Below are 23968 nucleotides of genomic sequence, written 5' to 3'. Positions count from 1 at the left end.
GTAGATATTTAGCACCATCATTCTCTCGGTGGAGACCATATCTAGACTGACACAATTGATCCCAATTTGATACTTGTGAATGACTTTTCAACAGGTATATAAACCTCTCTCATAATCAGCTGTATCGTTAAAAAGCGCTTTACATTTATGGAAGAGTTAAAAATATGTGGAACAAGCCAGATCCAACTCCTAGCTGTTGTAACTTTTGCTAGAGTGGACCGGCTCATCACGCATTTATTGATCATGTGGTTAATCCTAAAAGGTTGTTTATAATTTCCCTGTAAAGGCACACATCCACTAGAAGACAGGCAAAAGACTGCACAATTATGACATTGTAATCGTACAGTCGTTTGTCAGTGTGATGTGCCTACACTGTACGAGCAGTCGGTCAGTGTAGGAACATCAATCATCTGCAAACATGTTGAACCTGACATTATTGTCAGGTTGTACAAGATATTTGCTCAATGATAGATGTCTAAACGACCAGCGGGAGCCATCATCGCTGGTCGTTTCAGACATTTTTCATAATGATTTTCAAACTATTTGCGAACGATTGAACGATATCATTATCGTTCAATCGCTCAATTTAATCATCTAGTGGATGTGTGCCTTAACAGAACTGGTTTGATTCACATCCTGAGTAAATTCTGTCCCTGCTGCTGTTACCTAATTTTGCTCAATGGCTGTCTGAGCGTCATGGAAGTCAGGGTGATGATATCCATGAAAAAGTGTAGTCGCATGCATTGTTATGTTTTATAAGTTAAAGCAGAGGTACACCTGCACCATTCATGCATTGTGATATGGCTGTTACAAGCACTCAGTGAGGAGAGTGAGCTGTCAGAGCTGGCACTGGGAACTGTGAGATTCTAACCATGATTTATGCTTCAGGATAAAAAGAAAAAAATAATCATTTGAAAATTGGAAAATCCAATTTAAATTATGAGTTTATTTGAAATGCTGAATTGAATAATAGAGATTATAATAATAATACAGATTATAAATCAGGGCACATTATATATTAATCACATTTAGTAAATCAAAACATTTTTAAATGTATATCAAATAGCTATTGTTACCAATGTAACTGACAACTAGAAACGCCCATTAAACACTGTATGTGAATGAGGGTTACACTTCGCCAGCAAGGTGTTTACCCAGTACGGTAATGAATGGTTCTGTAATTATACATGTGTGTGGCCGTTTCTTTTCCTTTTGCCGAACATGGTTCAAGTACTTTTTGCATAGTAATTGATACTCTTCATTCACTGTGTAAGCACGCCATGATCTATATTTTCTTGTGGTTAGGTTCCCTTTTATCTGTATAAATGTACTATCATTTGGCACCAAAATTAGAGTTGGCTAATGGCCTATTAATTTCTATATTTTATTCTCACACTGCTCTGTGGAGTTGAAAAACAGTTAAATGTAAGTGGAATATTTGCGCTATCGCCTTTTTTTCACCTGTGGTCTTTTAATTGGACCACGAGAAGAGAATGATGGAGTATAGGTTCGGGAAATGGTTTGCACAAACTTACTGTACATTGCAGGAATGTGCAACTAATTCAGTCATTCCAACTCACTGTGTCTTATAACTACTGTCTTTATGATTCTTCATTTACTTGCAAGCCCATTGTCTGTGCAAAAGTAACACAGCAGGTGGACTGCAAAGTTAGGTCAGGAGCTATTAACTCTAATTCCTGCATTGCCAGTAACTAATGCTTTGTTGAATCTTCTGCTGCCACTCATATATTTAATGTCTTGACCGCAATAAACACAGCAAATACAGAACGTTGCACTTCAACTTAAATGGAGGTTTACTCTGGATTTCTCCTATTAACATGTACTAACATGTAGTGCCATTCTCAATAGATTCTCTGTGCCCATTTTGGTTCATATGTCTAACCACATGCTTGGTAAACTGCACATCTGACTCTCTGGATCCCTGCTGTTTGTCAGTTTGATGAAGGAAGGAGAGAGGTGATGGAACAAATACTGGCTGAAATACATGGAGGTGACGTGTACAATGACGCTACTTTGCTAATTATGCACGCCCATTGAGCAACAATCGCCCCGGCAGCGAGTGATCGCTCCTTAGCGACCGGGTCTGAATCAGGCCCAGCACGGACATGGCAAGGGGGCAGAGGTGCAAATAGAGAGGCACACTTAAGTAAAGGACACAGATGGGATAGGAGCAGAGTCAAAAATGGGAAGCAGGCAGAGGCAGAGATGGAGAGGGGGCAAAGGCACAGGTATGGGGGAACAGGGGCACAGATATGGACACATATGGGGAGAGTACAGAGATAGAAATTTGGGAAGGGGGGAGACAGAAGTAGGATTCATGAATATTACAGGGGACAGCAGGGCAGATTGTATAGGAGGGGGAGGGGGACAGAGCAGGATTCAGCAATAGTACAGGGGACAGATTGTATAGGAGGGGGAGGGCAGATAGGCATAGTACAGGGGACAATGGGGCAGATTGTATAGGAGGGAGGGATGGGGCAGAGGTACCTCTGTGTGTGCACCGCAGTTGCTCTCTCACATTTCCTTCCTCAGTGCAGTGCACACAATATCTGGCCAATGAGAGCAGGGGGAGGAGAGGAGGAGAGCTGAGGGTGGAGCAACTATGGAGGCAGAGGTGATTGAAGTAACTAATTTGATAGGGTCCTGAGAAGGGACCTGTCTGTGAGGGGGCCCAGTGCTCCTACCTTTATTATATAAGTTGGTCCTCCTGCAGCTGCTCCTGATTCACAGTAACAGAAGCAGGACACTGGTGCCGAGTGTGTATGATGATCTTGCAGCACTGCCCGGAGAGTTCATTAATGAATGAGTCATCATACACTGCAGAGCAGTGAGTGATGACTCATTCATAGGACTCTCTGGCCAGCACTTAGCAGCCTCAGCTGTCCTGTATGAGGGCAATAAATTAGCAATTAACTCTGTTTGCCGACGTCCAGGCCCCTCAGCTGTCCGGGCCGGTACAGGAGTACTGGCTGTCCCCCCTTGATGGCGGCCCTGCCCGCGCCCCCCCCCCCCCGCACTCAATGTCCATGCACACCTCTTTTTCTGTCTTTAATACTCTTTACACCATTCTCACCCCCATACCCCCAATGTTCTTCTCCCCAACACATTCTGCCCGCCACCACATCTGTCTTCAACCCCTCACTCTCTCCTGTGCATCATTGATAACAGAGGGAGGGATCAAAGGTCATAACTTTTATTACATTCCCATGTGATTACCTAATTCTTATCAAGTAAATTTTTTTATATATATTCAGTAACATTCTTCTTAAAACACAAAGTATTCCTAGATTTCTGCTATAAAACTGAAATCCTAACAAAACCAAAAAATGAGGGATACTGGATTGAGTGTGGTGATATACCACACCTCTTTAGGCAAGCTTTTCAAATTCCAGAACCACCTACATAACCTCCATAAGCTATCCTACCCAATTACATGCTAAATATACAGTCCAAACACAATTCTTTCTACACTTTCACATTATTATCCTTTATATGGTACCACAAGGGGTCCACATCACCTTACAAAGTACGTTAACAGTCCAAGAGAGAGAGAGAGTTTCTGTGGTAGGGAACAGCACGGACAAAATCTTGGAGACGGGAGTGGGAGGAAGTAATCTGTTGTGAGGAAAGTCTGCATTCATTTGTGGAGTCTAGGACGACATTCCTGTGTGACTGGATCATATAGCCCACCAAGAACTGCTGCATACTGGTTGATCAATATGCAATAGGTAGCACCTATCCTTGTGTATCAATGTCTACTTCCCTTTGTCTGCTATTACCCAGTCTTTTTTTTATAACTTTTTCGTTCCCAATTGCAAAGTGTAACAGAATATGCTGAGACTATATAGGTACCTGTTAATAACTGTAATAATAATATCTGAAGCTGCTTTCTGTGATTTTTATTTTTTCAGTCCTACCTGAAGTCCCTCCAATTATGCCACACATTCTTATTACCATTATAGCCATGACCTTCAGACTGTTGTCATTGCATTTTATTTAGCATTATCTTAAAATTCACACCACAAATACGCAAAGGAAAATACCATAAATATAAAGTTTGAGTCCCTCAATGTGATATATACATACTTGCTAACACTCCCTGATTGTCAGGGAGACTCCCTGAAATTTTCGTATAATGATTCCTGTGTCCACTTATATGGAACCCCTTGTAAAACACAATACATGAGCAATCCCTGAACAGTATCAGTGTGTTATTATCAACAAATAGATCTTACTAACTGCTTTGGGGCTCGTTTACAATTGGATGTAATGTAAAGGTGGGTGCACACCTGAAAGAGATATCTGCAGATCGAGTGATCTGCAGATGTATCTTTAGATGATGGTCGTTCATACACACTGAATGGCTATCCGGCAGCCGCGGGTTCCGCTGGCAGGGAGGTGGGGCGACCCCCCCCCCCTCCCAAGTGGCTGCCGCTGTGTGTGTACGTGCGTACTTGCCGATGGACGGATATGTCTGCAGACATATCTGTCCATCGGCTGTGCAGCACATCCAATGCGATATGTCTGTGTACAAAGCAGTTTACAGACACATGGTCTGTACACACTGGCCAATGGCCAGCAGCTATATTGGCCGATCAATTGATCGGCCAATGTGTACCCATCATAAGTCAGATTTATGAAACGCCTCTCAGATGTAGCAGTACATGTCCACTTTACTGCCGCACTCATATGTGCCCCTAGATTGTAAGCTCCTAGGCAGGGGTGTATCTAGGGATCCAAGCACCTCTTGCAATGTAATGGACTAGCGCCCCCCCCCCCTATGCAGTGCCCCCAGTAGTAACCCTCCAGTAGCAATCCCCCTATGCTGCATTGTCCCCATTAGTAGCCTCCCCTATACAGTGCCCCCAGTAGTAGTCCCCCCTATACAGTGCCCCCAGTAGTGGCTACCCCCCTAAATTACCCCCAGTAGTGGCCACACCTATACAGTGCCCCCAGTAGTGGCCACCCCCCTAAATTGCCCCCAGTAGTGGCCACCCCTATACAGTGCCACCAGTAGTGGCCACCTCCCTCAATTACCCCCAGTAGTGGCCACCCCTATACAGTGCCCCCAATAGTGGCCACCCCCCTAAATTGTCCCCAGTAGTGGCCACCCATATACAGAGCCCCCAGTTGCAGCCCCCCCCATAAAGTGCCCCCAGTAGCAGCCACCCCCTATTACAGTGCCCCCAGTAGCAGCCACCCCCTATTACAGTGCCCCCAGTAGCAGCCACCCCCTATTACAGTGCCCCCAGTAGCAGCCACCCCCTATTACAGTGCCCCCAGTAGTGGCCAACCCTATAGAGTGCCCCCAGTAGTGGCCACCCATATACAGAGCCCCCAGTAGCAGGCACCCCCCCATAAAGTGCCCCCAGTAGCGGCCACCCCTTATTTCAGTGCCCCCAGTAGTGGCCACCCCTATTGAGTGCCCCCAGTAGTGGCCACCCCTATACAGAGCCCCCTGTAGTGGGCACCCCACCATAAATTGCCCCCAGTAGCGGCCACCCTCTATTTCAGTGCCCCCCCTACACACACACACACAGAAAAAAAAAAAACTTACCTGATTCTCGCTCCTGACGCGACCGCCGCTGTCCGCTCAGTCCTGCCTGCTCTTCTCCTGCATTGGAGAGACATCATACGTCATGACGTCTCTCCCATCACATGCTGCAGAGGGAGACGGAAGATGGAGCTCATAAGTGAGCTCCAGCCAGCTCTCTCCGCGGACGACGCAGCAGCAAATGAGAGTCTGTCTGACTCTCATTGGCTGGCTGCTATTACAAACACACAGCCACTGCTGGCGGCCGTGCGTTTGTAAACTGTGTAGGGCAGAACGCTCTCACTGCAGTCTGCCCTACACTTGTGGGGCCGGGGGACTTGTCCACCCCTTGGCTACTGGTGGCACTGCCGGTTGGGCCCCCCTTTGGTCGGCGCCCCTGGCGAGTGACATCCTGGCCAATGGGTAGATATGCCCCTGCTCCTAGGAGCAGGGTCCTCCTCACTGTCTCACAGCCCTCTTCTCTAGCACTTCTATGACAGCCTTCACCTTCCCAGCTGTATTGTGTATGGAGAATTGTGTTGCTAATTGTTACTTGGGTTCTGTTAATAATTTGGTTACTGTATTGTAATGTAATGTTCTGTGTACCCTTTACTGTATGTACGGAGCTGCGGACCACATGTGGCGTCCTATAAATAAAATGTAATAATAATAATGTGTTGCTTTCACAAAACTCCCTGAAATGCTTTGTCAAATGTAGGCAAGTATGGATATTTTTAGATATCCAGATATGAAATGCCATCCATACATATAATATACCAATTTCTTCCTTTTTTTCCCTAAAACTATACTGCTATATCTCATCCGGCTTAATATAGACCAACAAAAAGATAATTAAATTATATACTGTATATACTCGAGTATAAGCCGAGTTTTTCAGCACATTTTTTGTGCTGAAAAAGCACCCCCTCGGCTTATACATGAGTCATGCCCGCCTGGTACGCTGCTGAGTAGCGTACCATGCGGGCCGCGGTGCAGACTGTGTCACTGTGACACAGCCTGCACCGCGTGTGTAGCGCTGACCGGACGGAGTTCGGTCAGCACTACACACTGCCAAACACACAGCCGCTGGCAGCTGTGTGTTTGGTGTAATCAGCAGCCGCTGAGAGTCTGTTAGACTCTCAGCGGCTACTGCTGCTCCCACTGTGGGAGCCATCTTCCGGCTCCCGCAGTGGGTAATGGGAGAGACGTCGTCATGACGACGTCTCTCCCATTATGCAAAGCGGCGGAGGAGCCTGTAGCAGCGTCGGGACCAGGAGCGGGGTTACAGGTAAGTGTAAGTGTTTTTTTTTACATTTCTTTCTACTGGGGGGGGTACTACCAGGGGGGATATCGCTACTGGGGGCACTACCAGAGGGGGGGATTAATAATGGGGGAACTACCAGGGGGGGGATGTTGCTACTGGGGGCACTACCAGGGAGGGGGGGAATACTGGGGGCACTACCAGGGTTGATGTTGCTACTGGGGGCACTACTGGGGGGGGTTAATACTGGGGGCACTACCAGGGGGGGATATTGCTACTGGGGGCACTACCAGGGGGGGGGATTAATATTGGGGGCACTACCAGGGGGGATGTTGCTACTGGGGGCACTACCAGGGGGGATGTTGCTACTGGGGGCACTACCAGGGGGGGGGATTAATACTGGAGGCACTACCAGGGGGGGGATTAATACTGGGGGCACTACCAGGGGGGGATATTGCTACTGGGGGCACTACCAGGGGGGGTATTACTACTGGGGGCACTACCAGGGGGGGATATTACTACTGGGGGCACTACCAGGGGGGATATTACTACTGGGGGCACTACCAGGGGGGGATATTACTACTGGGGGCACTACCAGGGGGGGATTACTACTGGGGACAGTACCAGAGGGGGGATTTTTATATAAGAAACTGTAAATAAATAAATTACTACCAGTAGCTGCTGCATTTCCCACCCTAGGCTTATACTCAAGTCAATAAATTTTCCCAGTTTTTTGTGGTAAAATTAGGTACCTCGGCTTATATTCGGGTCGACTTATACTCGAGTATATACGGTAAGTAATTTGTCATTCTACAAAAGTGATACAGGAAGTCATAATTTGATGCATGGTTCAATAAATGTAATTTAATTGCAAGAAGCCCATTTAAATTGCATGATGCTTAATGAACCTTAGTGAAAGCTGTGCACAGTTTGACCTCACATTTTTATTTGTTTTTGTCCCTTCTCTATATTTTAGCCTGTCCCTTTAAGTGCAGTTAATTGGAAGTAAGGTGACTATTACAGTGTATGCATGTGGAGTTTGTGGAATCAGCAGGGAGTCTGAGACACCATCCATCTGCTCCTGACAAGCCAGCATCACAAAGAGAATGGATGGTAGTTCAGCTCCAGGGCTTTCACAGATAAACCTACCCTTTTTTTCTGACAAGAAATTACTGCTGGCTGATGCGCATTGTTGTCTCTGTACAGTGTGCAGTGCCTGTGACAGCCCTTCTGATTACAGCTTGTGTATAGATTGCTGAAAAGACAGTTGCATTCTAAACTGCGACCAATCAAGCTTTGTGCATAATGGCACAGAAATACGGTCTGTCTTCTGCTTTTTGAACACATTCATAAAGTGCCACATATTCATACATTGTTCTAAAGCAGTAGTACTCTGTTGTAAATATTGCAAGGGCAAAATAATAAATTATACTGAAAAGACATTATCTACCCCTTATCTTGCAAAATTAATTTGATGATTTTGCTTTTAATTTTTAATAATTAGAGTGAAAAGTGATAAAGTGATAAGGTGCCAGCCAATCAGCTCCCAACTGCCATCTCACAGGCTGTGTTTGAAAAATGACAGTTGGGAGCTGACTGGCTGGCACCTTATCACTTTCTTATCACTTTTCACTCTGTCTCTTATAACTGCTTAGTACATAGACCCCTTAATTTTTTTTAGTGTGCATGGATTTTTTTTTAGTGTGCATGGATTTTTGTGGGAAAAGGGGTAACTCCCTTACCAATCCAGCCTGACAGGTCTCAGGCTGCTCCCCCACTGGCTCTGTCAAAAGTGCCCATTATGCAGTGCCCCCTGTATGTGTGCCCTTTACACAGTGCCCCCTGTATTTGTGCCCTTTACACAGTGCCCCTGTAGTTTTACCCTTTATGCATTGCCCCCAGTAGTTTAGCTTTGCCCTTATTCAGTGCCCCCAGGCTGAAGTAGTGCCCCTATGTAGTCCTCCCCAGGCTGGCCCCTTATGCAGTGCCCCCAGGTTTAAATAGTGTCCCTTATGCAGTGCCCCCAGGCTGGTCCCTTATGCAGTCCCCCAAGGCTTAAATAGTGCCCCTTAGGCAGTGCCCCCAGACCCTTCCTGGTCCCAGCCCCAGCCCAGAACTTACTTTTACTTGCTGGCCGCTCGCGCTCCCACTCCCGTTGCCTCGTGCTGACTGGATCTAACTAGATCAAGCAGGCGCACGGGGCAGGCTCCTCACGTCGCGGATGACGTCATGACATCACCTGCGCAGTGCATCACTGGAACGCTTGCCTCTGAAGCGATCAGAGGCTTCTTTAGCCTTCGGTCACTTCAGAAGCCAGCGTTCCACAGTGGGGGTCTGGGGTTCGGCGGGGCAAAGTGATGGCAGCAGGCTATTTCTGCCGGGCGATTCGCTCGCAGAAAACAGCCTGGGGAGAACACTGCATTCCGGTCTTTTTAAATTTGTTTTGATTGGATCAGAAAGTTGCCCAATAGTCAATATTCATTGTGAACTTGGTCTGAAGTTCTGGCAATGGCACTGTTAAATATATAGGGGCTGAAGTGCATAATGCGGTCTGAAAAAAATCTACCGTATATACTCGAGTATAAGCCGAGTTTTTCAGCACATTTTTTGTGCTGAAAAAGCCCCCCCTCGGCTTATACTCGAGTGATGCTCCAGGACCAGGGCCGGTTCTCCCGTTACACAGCTGAGTAGGGCGCCACATATTGGAGGGCGCCTCACTCAGCTGCGTACCATGCGGGCCGCGGTGCAGACTGTGTCTCTGTGACACAGCTGCACCGCGTGTGTAGCGCTGACCGGACGGAGTTCGGTCAGCACTACACAGTGCCAAACACACAGCCACCGTCGCAAGGGAGCCGGAAGCGGGTAATGCAAAGCGGCCGGAGGAGCTGGTTTCAGCGTCGGGACCAGGAGCGGGGTTTCAGGTAAGTGTTTTTTGGGTTTTTTTTGTATTACCGGTGCGTCTCTCTCTACTGGGGGGGGCTACTACTGGGGGGATTACTACTGGGGGCAGTACCAGGGGGGATATTACTACTGGGGCACTACCAGGGGGGGATTACTACTGGGGGCACTACCAGGGGGGGGGGATTACTGCTGGGGGCACTACCAGGGGGGGGATATTACTACTGGGGGCAGTACCCCGGGGGGGGATTACTACCAGTAGCTGCTGCATTTCCCACCCTAGGCTTATACTCGAGTCAATAAGTTTTCCCAGTTTTTTGTGGTAAAATTAGGTACCTCGGCTTATATTCGGGTCGACTTATACTCGAGTATATACGGGTATATGTTTTTCTGCTATTTACCCGTCACGACGCCCATGTGAAATGCATCCAGCTCGGCATTCCTAACAAAGTGTACCATCTTAGTACAGCATACAGGAGCAAATGACAGGAGTTGTAGCTTCACAGCGATGGTCAAAATGTCTACAAAAATCAGTACAGGAAATGGCTAGACAATGTATTTCATAGGAAATTAAATTACCGGAACCATGGCAAATTAAAATCAAGCAAGGTGCAAAGTAGCCTTCCCCTTTCCAAGCTGACACTGAAAATGTTTTATTACTGACAGTAAGAATGCTCATTTCACTGTAATATATATTGCAGCAGCATTATGATAACATTAATTCATATGGATGCAGCCATCAGTCGTCATTGGTTACCAACTTGCACCAGAGGCTGAGCAGCAGCAAGTGACCCACCTCAAACAGAGGCACGTGCATCTGCTTGGTACTCAGCATGGGATGCATTTTGTGTGAACATTTTGTATTTCACCCACTTCTACACACTCGATCCTACTTCCATCAATGCCACTCAGTCGGCATGTGTACTGCGATTTGATATGGATACACAGGGGTAGATGTACTAAGCCTTGGAGAGAGAGTAAGTTCCAACCAATCCGCTCCTGTCATTTTTCAAACACAGCCTGTAAAATTACAGTTAGGAGCAGATTGGCTGGTACTTTCTCTCTCCAAGGATTAGTACATCTACCCCACCGTGTGAAAAGATGCATTTTGCAAGGCAAAAAATCAGCTAAATGGCTTTGCATACAGCTGTGAGTGAGCCCCCTAATTGTTAATATTACAAGGTACATTGTCATTTTTATTCTCAATTCCATATAAATGAAACAAAAGACCATATACGCTATTAATCCGTTTTTAAATATAGCACTGTAAGTGTTATGTAACATAATTATTTTCGCATCATGCTCCACTGTTTTTCTAGAAAAAAAAATTAAACAATTGAAGGCATTTGAGGGGTCATCGTGCATGACAAAAAAGGCAATGTTTACACTACACGGTTCTTTATTTCTGTGTTCAAACCCTATTGAATAGTTATGTGGGCTAATGTTTGTTTTTCTTTTTAGCCATTATTTTCCAACTCTTGGCTTTTTGCAACCTTTTTGTTTAGTTTTATTAACTGAGCAAAAGCGTTAAAACCAGACAAACAATGCTGCTTTATTAGCAAACTCAGGATGGTGCTGTACAAGTCATCTTGGTTTACTAAGGAGTGACAATTTGTTGCCGCTGAGAGTACTGAAATGACCCTAACAATGCGAACTACAAAAAAAAGCATCTATTGTGCAAATAAAGTTATTACTCTACATACTTTCGTTTACAGTGTTTAAATAACACTGTAGTCAGTGTATGTGATTTTTACCTACAGTCTGCTTTAATATCTATATCTATCTAATTAGTACAGTATATTTGTTTAGTTGAGTTATGTTAACTTGCACACATAAGAAAATATAAAGTTAATATGTAAAGAAAGGTACGTGCAGCAGAAACCAAATCTCCCAACTTTTAAGAATAAGAAATCTGTGCATATTGGGTGCGCCACAGCAAAATGCAGAACATATGGGTGTGGCTGGCTTCTGTAGCCCTCATTTTACTGTGAAAAATTAAACTGGCTTTATTTTTCCTCCCATTGTTTTGGAAAGTTAAGCGCAATTGTGTCCCTATTTCTTAAGGCCCCCATACATCAGAGATTGATTGCACCAGGCGTTCAATTTGCAATTGATTGTGTATAAAAAATATTTTCCTTTTTCAATCGATTGTGGCAATTCTGCAATCTGCAATCGATTGAAAAAGGGAAAGATTTTATACACAATCAATTGCAAATTGCACGATTGCTGCAATCAATCTCTGATGTATGGGGGCCTTTACTTGGGAAGGCACACCTTTTCTCCACCCAACTCCTAATTGAGCTTATATACAAAAAAACACTATTTTATTCTGGCACATCCATACAAAAGAGTGTACTGCTCTTCCAAAGGATGTTGCACAGTGCCTTTGCTTTTCTTTTCCACTAATGGAACTCACCTACTTATAGCTTGGTACACTCTGGGCGATATATTGGTCATTCAATCAAACGGCTGATATATCGCAAACATGTCGGCGGGTGTGTATCCCGGATATGTCTGTGAACTACGTTGTTCAGACATATCGCATCGACTGTGCAGCACAGCAGATTGCAGATATATCTGTGCATCTGCTGGTGTGTATGGGCGACCTTCTGATAGCCTGTACACATGCCGGGTGACAGCTCAACTGGGTGGGCAAAAAATTGTGACGTCAGGCTCAACACATCGGGCGGATAATTGATAAATGTATATGCACTTAGAAATCGTCAGGTTGACCTAGTGTGTACCCAACTCACAAGTGCAAAATGTACCAATTAACCAGGGTTCTACCTAAAACTAAATGCCACTTTTAACAGGAATGAGATATGAAAATTGTATTGACTGTGCGTGACTGATTAGCCACAATAACATCACATGTCTCTTGTGTATGACTTGTCACATGTCTAAGGGCCTGGTTCAGAGTTGGGAATAGAGTAAGAAGGAGCACGTTTCTGTGCATCTTGGTCAAAACCATGCTGCACTGCAGGTGGGGAAGATTTTATAATGTTCAGAGAGATTTAAATGTGGGAGGGGTGTGTCCAAACTGAAATCTGAATTGCAGTATAGAAATCAAGCTGTCCAGCATTTGTGGGCTGCATACAAAAACAAAAAAAAGTATGTATTTGCACCCCTTGCAGTGCAACGTGGTTTGTCCAGACACACAGTTACTTGCTATTTCTTACTATATTCTCAACTCTGAATTAGGCCCCAAGTCACCAGACTTAAAGGTCAAGCCACTTAGACTGCAGGTGCAAGACTTGTTTACTTGGCATGTGCCCAAGCCTGGCACTGTTTTTGGAGCTCCAGCTGTCTCCCTAAGAATAGTGACACATGATTACAAATTACATTCTGCTATTTCCAAAAAAACAATTTCATGCATCTTGATATAATGAGCAAATAAAGTAACATTTTGGAATATTTACAAAACTGAGAGATTAATCATCTTTGATTTTACTACAGTAAGAAAATAAATTTAATAACTTCTATTGTAAATTTTCTGTAATGGAAGAAAACTATAGATCAGACTAAGCAATCTTATCAAATCATACACGTTGGACTAGGCAACTACCTAATAAGAATTTCACACTTGGATATGCTTTGTTTACTAAGCAATGGCATTTATAACAAAGCTAGACATTGCACTTGTGATGTCAAGTAATGGCCAAACTCAAAAATGTATTAATCTTTTAATTAGTGTTTCATTTTCACTAGCAACTATTTTAACTAAATACGTATAGATATTAAAAAGTAACCAATCTCAAAAATGTGTTTTGTAATAAATATGTAATTCGTTTTGCATTCTCTCTTTAGCTGAGTCTATCCAGTATGTAGTATTTTCTGTTAAGAAATTGCATTGTAGGTAGTGCTACTATTGTTTTTCACTCATCAGTAGTGGAATGCCATAATTTATGTCATTGGCTTACAAAGTCGCTTATACCCCTTTCACACCGCAAACCCGACTCTGACCCAGGATTTTGAACATGGGTCCAACCCAGCTGCGACCCGGGTCAGACCCCTTTCACACTGCACCTTCGACCTGGGTTATTCCCGGGTTGGCCCGCTCCCGTTCACACTGAATCCCGGTCAGCCCTGTAACACCCTATGAATGTTATTAAAAATTTATTTTTTCAGGCTCGCAAAGATGAGATGACAAAAGGGAGTGGTGGGTACTGATCACAGCATTGCAGGAATCATAGCTGATGGATTACCACTGTGTAGCCCTGAGATCATGAGTGTTTGTGCTTTACTGCTGTTTGATTCAGCCACTGAGAGCATGATGCAGCTTCTTACAGCATAGTGTACATTCCACTTCTTCATCACTCCAATTAGCCATCACTGTAGTGACAGTAGTGGTATTAACCCCTTTCAGACTGCCGGAATGCTGCCTCTGCTCTTGTCTGCAGTGTGCTGCCTGTGTGTCTGGCTGCTAACATCATCAAGTGAGACCCAGGAACATACAATCAGCTGTGTTTGCTGAGTCCCAGGTCGGATAACCCGTGTAGGTCCTGTTCACACTGCACTATGACCTGGGATGGTCCAGTGTTCAACCCTGGTCGACTGCAGAGTTGAAATGCCGGGTTGCTTGACCTAGGAATTTTTCTGATGGTGCGTTTACACTGCACCTCTACCTGGATTACTTTTGCGATGCGAAAGGGGTGTTCGTAACCAAAGTACTCTTTACAGATGGGCAGTTTAATGGAGTCAAACACAGGGCTTTGGCAAGTGATATCACATAGCTATTTGTCATTGTGTTATTGGAAGAGAGGACCACTTTGGTGAAGTGTAAGCTGCAGTAGATGTTGGGAAAGCTGGTGGCAAGACACTGGAAAGAGAAGTGTATTGCCATGTGGGTAGCCTTACAGGCAGCCATTTTTATGGAGATGATTATTTTCATTTGTGTTTAATTAGAATATAGTGAAGTTACTTAACCTGGATACACACTAGAGCGGCCGGGCAGATTTATTGCCTACTTCTCTCAGTGTGTACAGGTGATTGCGCGCTCCCTCGGTCGCTAGGTTTGATATGCTGCACATGAAACCTAGCAATAACAGTAGTGACCTGTGGTATGCTGATGAAGGATGGAACAGTGATTGTTCCGTCCTTCATGAACTCGTTCTAATGTACACGGGCAATCCCCGCTCAAGGCATTTGTTCCGATGTCGAAATTAGTGTGTGCCCACCTTTATTCATTGGTGTCAGTTTTATATTCACTTAATACATATGATTATTTTCTATTTGTTTGCACAAGATGACATGCACTTTTATAATTAAGTAGAGAGAGTTTATTACCAAATGATTTATTTGTATAGGTCCACCAATTTGATGCCGCACTGTACAGAGAATATTTGTCAGTCCCTGTCCATTGGTGCTTACAGTTTAAATTCCCTAACATACAAGAATGCAAATTTTTGTTAGAATCCAAATCTACCCATATATATTTTTTTAGTGTCGGAGGAAACCAAAGCATCTGGCGGAAATCCCTGTATAACTGGAGAGAACATACAAAGTCCACACAGATTTGCAATTTTAACTTCTAACCTTAGTTCTGTGAGGCAGTAATGCTAACCACTGTGCTACTGTTGTCACGTCTTTATTTGTATTTTGTCAAAAGTACTTTGTAGAATTTCTTTGTTTGGCTGCAACCTTTAGAACACAGCTGTTTATCAAACTCAATAAAACAACATTGTAAGCTTCCTCTCCTAGTCACTCCATGTTTTATGTCAATCTTAACTGTGAGCTTCAAAGAAGATGTCCTAAAAAAAGGTGTTATTTTCCTCACCTGTCTTCCAGGTTGCAATTGCTGATGACTACTCTGACCCCTTCGACGCGAAGAGTGAACTCAAGAACAAGGAAGTAATAACTGAGAACAACGGCTACATGGAACCTTATGAAGCCCAGAGACTGATGACAGGTAAGAAAACTATTATTATCTATGAATGGTACTGACCCAATTTGATTACTGTCATCATTTCTCGTCCCCCCTTTTAAATTCATAGGTCACCTTATTGTCTGTAAATAAAATAAATAATAAAAAAAAGATTTTCCTGTCTATTCCATGTTACTGGTTGGTATATAAACTTCTTATTTTCACTTCACAAGGTTTGCTTCTCCTTTATCTTATTTACTGTAGGTAGACTTGTGAATGCTATGAAAATAGTTAGAATAGTCATTCACAGTTGGTGAGGCTGCAGGTAGGCCTGCCGCGTAGGTTCTCACTATGTGACCTGTGTAAGGCCACATAACCATGTGAAATTAGGCCATTCTTTCCAAATGCTGAGACGTAAATGAAATGCTAGTATATCAGTACTCCTAATAATGGCGCTGGTTACAGTGTTTTCTAGTGTCAATGCTGTTTGCAAGGATTTTACTAGCATTAGAAAGCTACTAAGATTCCTATAATTAAGAAGATCAGTGGGTTTGAGCCCTTTGTCGGTGATGAAGAATCACTCTCAGTGATTTACTGAGAGTAAATCTGGGGATACATATTTACACAGGGGTGTTTTACCTTATTGCCTAATGGACAGATCCATGTCCAATATAGCACACATGTCTAAAAGGCCTGTCAGAGAGACTGACTAAACAGGCAGTATAGATATCAGTAAACTGATGTTTTCTCACCAAAGGAATACAAATCTAAGTGATCATTGGCGGTTGGTGGAGGACAACATTCAATTTGATATTAGGCAAATATGGTATAAAACTGGACAAAATCACCAAACCCGTGTCCAGCTTGACAAAACCTTTGTGTCTTTTGAGGTCATTATACATATAGCAGATGTTCTGCTCTAAGATGGAAGAGGAAGGAACAAGGTTAATGTTGGTACAGTGAATCTGTACAGACCTGTGTATGAATGTAATGCACATTATGCAATATATTTTGGCTTTTGAATTGTTATAGAAATATTTCATTTATCAAAATACAAAGGTCAGCACTGAAGATAAGAGAACCAGCTTCATTTCAGAATGTTTTGTCTTCGCTATTATACTTTTAACTAGAGGAATACCATATTTGGTAGCATAATTAAAATTGGAGCAGTTGTAGAAGAGAATGAGATGTCAGTTTTCATGGTCATTTTGTGAATTTTAACGTGCCTGAGCCATCAATCACAATGTAAGCAGCAGTTTGTCACTAGATTGCCATACATTAATGCTCCAGTCTAATTCTATAGCTTCCAGCTTGTGTTTTGTCCTTGGCTGGATCAATGTGACAGACAAATCTTTTGGCTCTTGCTTGCTGCATAAGGGCCAACTTGGCAGTTTGCTTCTCTGAAATAGAATACAAATGTGTCTACATATGGGATTGTGTAAACAGTTGTGAATACCGCATGGATATAAAAGATTCCTAAACTAACTCTTGTTTGGTGTCACCATAAATGAGCACAACATTATCTTAACTTAAAAAAAAAACCCTGGTGCCTTTCTACCCCTAAGCCCCTAAGCAATTACCCTACACTAGATCGACAAACTAGTAGCACAATCCAGTGATGAGCAAACATTGTTAAGCTTAGGAGACTGACAACCAAATCCTGACACAGGAATATATATACCCACTTGGATCAGATGGCTTGGCTTTAAGGAATCTGTCTCTTAAAAGTACCATTATCCATCTCTTCCCCTGACACCCTCCTGTCCATCTCACCCTTAGCTCCCCTCTTGAAGCCCTGCTTGCTGGCGATCACTCACTGGTAGCGGGACTGAGACCTTGCTAATCCCTTTCATATATTTTTGTTTATGATCTATTGTAATAATAATACTTGCAATTTTTACTAGTTGACCTACATATTTGTCTATGTTTAGACCTTTAGCATGTTACTCTTGTTGTATTTACTGTACTCCGGGTTGGGGCTAGTTAACATTCTCCTTGGCATATTTATTTTCTTCATGCTGCCATTGCTATTCACTTTTATGACTATGGGACCCCCGCCCCCTCTGAGCTCCTGGAGCTTCCTACTGGTCACCTGTGCAGGAAGCCCCGGGCTCCTCCTCACTGCACCCGGAAGAAGATTAGGAGGAGGTGGAGGACCCAGGAGAAGCACAGACCGGCGACCATGGAGAGCTGGTGAGTGGGGGCCAGCGCTGGGAAACAACGAGGTGGTGGGAGCGGGGTGCGGTAAGAAGCCCATAGGCTTCTATAGGGTAACGCCAGGTTTTTCTGGCATTACCCTCTGCACCGATAAAAGTGCGGCCGGGGCTTAGTACATATGGAAATGCGGGAAAAACCCCGAAAACAGGGTTTTTACATAATTTTTCCTTTAGTACAGTGTTGGCTAACCTTGACACTCCAGCTGTTATGGAACTACATAACCCAGCATGCACTGCTACAGTTTTGCTATTAGGGCATGCTAAAACTGTGACAGGGCATGCTGGGATATATAGTTCCACAACAGCTGGAGTGTCAAGGTTAGCCAACACTGCTTTAGTACATCCCGGCCTAAGAGTAATTCTTCTTTTAAAAGGACCCATGAGTACCACCATTGTACCACTTGCTGTATGTGTGTGTGTGAGATATATATATATATATATATATATATTACATACAGTGCCTTGCAAAAGTAGTCACCCCTTTGCATTTTTCATGTCTTGTTGCCTCACAACCTGGAATTAAAGTGGATTGTTTGAAGGTGTGCATCATTTCATTCACAGAACATGCCTACAACTGTGAAGTTGTGTTTTTTTTTTATTATATTGTGAATCAAACACCATTTAGGACAACATAACAGAAAACTTCAGCGTGCATAACTATTCACCCTCCTAAAGTCAGTACTTTGTCAAGCCACCTTTTGCGGCAATTACAGCTGCAAGTCACTTTGGATAAGTCTCCATGAGCTTGCCACATCTTGCCCCTGGGACTTTTGCCCATTCCTCAAGGCAAAACTGCTCCAGCTCCTTCATTTTGGATGGTTTCCGCTTGTGAACAGCAATCTTCAAGTCTGACCACAGATTCTAAATTGGATTGAGACCTGGGCTTTGACTAGGCCATTCCAACACATTTAAATGTTTCCCCTTAAACCACTCGAGTGTTGCTTTAGCAGTATGCTTCGGGTCATTATCCTGCTGGAAGGTGAACCTCTGTCCCAGTCTCAAATTACAGGCAGACTGAAACAGGTTTTGCTGAAGAATATCCCTGTATTTAGCACCATCCATCTTTCTCTTGGCTCAAATTAGTTTCGCAGTCCCTGCTGCTGAAAAACATCCCCACAGCATGATGCTGCCACCACCATGTTTCACTGTGGGGATGGTGTTCTTGGGGTGATGGGATGTGTTGGGATTGCTCCAGACATGGCGTTTTCCTTGGTGGGCTAAAAGTTAAATTTTGGTCTCATCTGACCAGAGCACCTTCCTCCATACATTTGGGGAGTCGCCCACATGCCTTTTGGCAAACTCAAATCGTGTCTTCTTATTTTTATCACTAAGTAATGGCTTTTTTTCTGGCCACTCTTCCATAAAGCCCAGCTCTATGGAGTGGTCACATGCACAGATACACCAGTCTCTGCTGTGGAACTCTGCAGCTCCTTCAGGGTTACCTTTGGTCTCTGTGCTGCCTCTCTGATTAATGCCCTCCTTGTCCGTTTTTTGAGTTTTGTTGGGCGGCCCTCTCTTGGCAGGTTTGTTGTGGTACCATGTTTGGGGGGATCATCAAAGATTTTGATATTGTTTTATAACCCAACCTAGAATTGTACTTCTCAACAACTTTGTCCCTGACTTGTTTGGAGAACTCCTTGGTCTTCATGGTGTGATGCCTCTTGCTTAGTGGTGTTGTAGCCTCTGGGGCCTTTCAGAAAAGGTGTGTTTATACTGACAGATCACGTGACACTTGGATTTCACACAGGTGGACTTCATTTCACTTATGTGACTTCTGAAGGTAATTGGTTGCACCAGAACTTTTCAGGGGCTTCATAGCAAAGGGGGTGATTACATATGCACATGCCAATTTTCTGAATTTTATTTATAAATATTCTGTTTTATATATATTTTTCTCATTTCACTTCACCAAATGACTATTTTGTGCAGATCAATCACATAAAATTAAGATTAAAAAATAAATAAATTACAGGTTGTAATGTGACAGAAAAAGTAAAAAGCCAAGGGGTGAATACTCTTGCAAGGCACTGTGTGTGTGTGTTTGTGTGTGTGTGTGTGTGTGTATATATATATATATATATATATATATGTGTGTGTGTGTATGTATGTGTGTGTATATATATATATATATATATATATATATATACATATATATATATATATATAATATATTTATGTGTTACTTACCGAAGTGATCTCCAGACGTCATTCCAGGTGTTACCTATGAGAGAGAAAATAACAAGCAAATTATTAGGACACAATACATTATAAAAAAAAAGGCACTTTAGAAGATGTTTAATGATACAATAGGCTTACCCAAGCAAGCCCATTGTTAAGGTATAATATAATCTCATTAATCTAATATAGCTTGGGTGGTGGCACAAACATTAACTTAATCCCGGAAAAAGGGGTTACACATACACTAAGCACAATTAGTCGTTCTGTTTTGGCCAAATCAGAATGAAATTGCTCTAGTGTGTACCCAGCTTTATGAGATCTACTTTCTTGAAATGTCAACCTCATAAATGTTAGAGAAAAAATAAATAAATATATATATACATATATATTAACCAAAGTATGAACTACCCCTCTCGTTAAGTGGGAGCTGATTACAGGATACAGAATTTGTTACTAAAGTCTAAAGTGTTACTAAAGTGATACTATCAATCAGGATCAGTGGTAAAGTAGTGGGGAGTTAAAACTACTATTCCAGTGGTTCCCAAACTTTTTTGTATTACGGCGCCTTAGAATATAAGCATTGTTTTCACGGCACCCCATAGCCAAAATTTTGTTATTGAGAAATTCAGAAAATTTTTTAGTAAAGTGAAATAAATTGTGGTACCTATCATCCTTAGGTTCAGTTATGTGGTGGTGGACAGGTTTGCACTTCTGTTTGTCCACATATTACATTGACCATAAATAATTTGATTTGGTGCGGGACCACCAACCTGAGGCACCCCTGCAAGTGTCGAAATACCGCCGACAAATGTATTTTAGCTTTTAAAGTTCTTTATTAAAAACGTTGATTTGAGGGTTTAAAGGTTCTCTAAATGTTGTACAGAGACATGGTGGAAACAGGATAATTCCCGGTGTAAATCTTTGAAACCCAGGGCTTTGACAGCAACGACAAGGACTACAATCTCTCTCTAAACTGTCCTCATACAAAATACATATTTTAGGTAAGCAAGAATTTTACACCTGTTTAGTTAGTCTGCAACATTGCAATTATTTCCCAACATGGAAAAAAATTATCATGCTGAAAAATTCTTATTTCATATCAGTCTCACACTTCCTCCGAGTAGAACTATTTGTTACTGATTTCACCCTCAGGGACTGCAACAAAGTTTTGTTCCATGCCTGAAAAGTTTTTGATAAATAACTTCCTCTCATTCAGAGGAACGGCATTTGTTTTGGATATTCTGGATGCGAACTTGTTGAGAAGAAGCAATAAAAATAAAATGACATAGCGAAAGCTCAGGAATTTCCTGTGTAATGAAGTACTGCTGGCAGAACACAGTGGCCCGCCCTGTACAAGTATGAGGTGTGAGCACATTAGGTAAGCATTCACCGCCTGCTGCGTGGTCACTGTGTTAAATCTGCAAGATAGTAGGGAAGACTGTGCACGTGTAACCTTTGTATTTATGCACAGTCCACTATCTACCTACATATGTACACACATTCAGAGAGTGAGGGGAGAAGGTGCCATGGTAAACCTACCAGCAGTTGCAAAAAGTTACCATAAAGGAATTGAAATAGCTTGGTGTAAATATAGTTATCCAGAATTGAAGCCTGTGTGTGTGTGTGTGTGTTGTGTTACCATTTATGCCATATGTTGTCCTCCATTTGCTCCCCCTCCATAAACCTGAGAGAGTCATTCAAGGTCAGGCAAAGGGCAGTAAGTTGTGGATCCTTGCCAAAGTCAATAATCTATTTAGTTCTAAATATACTGTATGTACATATTAATGATAAATATGGTTGTAGCTGTTTGAAGAGTTTTCAAAGTTGTATGTAACACCTGTGTATCAGAGTGAATTGTAATATGAATGGGATACATTTGAATATGCTGAAATAACAATATGATCTGTAGTAATACATGTAAATTGTCTTCCCATGAGAATATAACTTAATGTGTTACTGTTGACTGGAATGCAAGTTACTGAAGTATGATAATTATGGCACTCCACAGCAAAATAGGAGGATATTAAAACAATTGAATACAAGTAGGAACTGATCGGCTTCATACAAATGGCATGCAGAATGACTTGTACAGATCACGTACAATACTGTGTGAAAAGGGTGTGGATTTTGAGGAACAGAATGTTGAACATGGTAATTAAAATACATTAAAGGCCAACTGGCCAATAATCCATCTTCCTTCCCTTGCTATTTTAGTGTCTTGGGTTGAACAAAATATTGTGGCTCATTATAAGCCACGTGGGTTAGGAATGCTCCATATATCTAATCCATACCATGTGTTCCAGTCATCAGAAGGTATGCTATAAATAAGATTGAGGGCCTGATTCAGAGCTGAACGCTCTGACCAGAGCGCTCGCTCTGAATCAGGGCCCTCCTACCTTTTTTTGGAGCGTCCTCATGGACGCTCGCATAGCTGTGGGTTACCACCCACAACTATAGCGAGCGTCCATGATGATGGTCGCGATGGTCTCATCGCGACCATCGGGCTTGCGACGGAGACCCTGCGGTAGGGTCTCGCTGCCGCAAGCCCTGGAGTGATTTTGGCTCTATCAGAGCCAAAATCACTCCCACTAACATCACTAGTGATGTCAGTGGGGCCGGCTTGAGACGGTAGGCGTTCCCATGGGAACGCCTCCGTCCGGCAGGCACGCCCACCAAAGGGGGCGTGCTGTCAATCAACATCGACAGCACGCCCCCTTTGGTGCGAGACCCGGAGCGATGGAGAGCCCGTCGCTCGCCGCGTCTCGCGCATGCGCACGACTGAGCTCCCTCCGTCGTGCGCATGCGCAGTGGGGGAACATCGACCCGCTTGCGAGCGTACTGCCGCTCACGAGCGGGTCTGAATGACCCCCTGAGTGTGCTGAAATGTGTGTATCAACACAATGGATTGATATAAATTTTGGAGAGCTAAGTTTTAAGTGATTTAAATTCCTGTAGAAATAAGGGAACAATACATTTACATTATTTAAAATAAAAATGTTTTCAGATGAGTGAAACAGACAAGATGTCCAAGATGATTTAAATAATATGATTAGACCTTGTTAAATGTTAGCAATTCTTGTGTAAAGTTTTAGCTATAACTGAAGGATGATTTTCCATGACTTTGTCCTTAGGATCTAGCTCTAAATCTGAATTCAGCTCCAAAATAGCTTTAGATCAAGAGAGACTACCCAGAGCACACAGGAGGCAATGCGATCTCCCAGGTCCATCAGAACTCATTCAATACTGCTGTGAGGGCTTCCAACACTAGTGCTCATCAACGCCCAGAGCCAAAGGAGTAGCATCACACCACTTCAGCCTCCCCCAACACAGTATTTCTGTACATTATGTATAATAGGAATCTTTTTTTTATACTGCTTGGCTTAGATCTGCTTTAAGAATCTCTGGTTGAAGCCAGCAAAAAAAGACAAGGAAACAAAAAAACGATAACATGGCAGATTAATTCTGATGGCATTAGTTTGATTCCAACCAAGGCACTATCTGTGTGGAGTTTGTATGTTCTGCACGTGTTTGTTTGGGTCTCCTCTGGGTGCTTTGGTTTCCTCACACAGTCCAAAAACATACTGCTGGGCTTATTGACTTGAGATAAAATTATCCTTATTGTGTGGTGGGGAATTTATAATGAAAGCTCCAGTAGGACAGAGACTGGTATGAATGATTTCATATTCTCCGGGAAGCATTGTGCAATTAGCTGGCACTGCACAAATAAACAATAACAACATCTGAAAAGAGATTCAGAAATATATTCATATGGCCAATAAACCCAAGCAGCTATTACTTGTCCTTCCATGCGTGTCTTGCCACTGATAAAAGCCTTTCTCCATGCCACTTAATTATTTCCAGTTTCCTTCGACTCCCTCTTCTCAATATTCCTCCAGTCTTCCTCACTCCTCTATACCCCTTTTTTAGTCTTATTACATCCTCAATCCCCTTCTCCATCCCCAGTCATTGTTCCCCACTAATTTGTGGAGGTCATCTTT

At 43.1% G+C, this 23968-nt stretch overlaps 1 protein-coding gene across 2 annotated transcripts in view; it reads left to right on the top strand.

Annotated features, from left to right (window-relative positions):
* Nucleotides 1-23968, top strand: part of SHB (SH2 domain containing adaptor protein B) — a 251296-nt gene that overhangs the window by 82844 nt on the left and 144484 nt on the right. For both annotated transcript variants that reach the window (XM_088461260.1, XM_088461261.1), the window contains exon 2: nucleotides 15501-15621. In XM_088461260.1, coding sequence (XP_088317386.1) covers nucleotides 15501-15621 — 121 coding nt within the window. The remainder of the gene's footprint in view (nucleotides 1-15500; nucleotides 15622-23968) is intronic.

Source organism: Taudactylus pleione, unplaced genomic scaffold (genome assembly GCF_031769625.1).
Source record: "Taudactylus pleione unplaced genomic scaffold, aTauple2 ptg001032l, whole genome shotgun sequence".
In the NCBI taxonomy this organism is placed as follows: domain Eukaryota; kingdom Metazoa; phylum Chordata; class Amphibia; order Anura; family Myobatrachidae; genus Taudactylus; species Taudactylus pleione.
The sequence above is the reverse complement of the archived record's forward strand: the minus strand, read 5'-3'. Positions and strand labels throughout refer to the sequence as shown.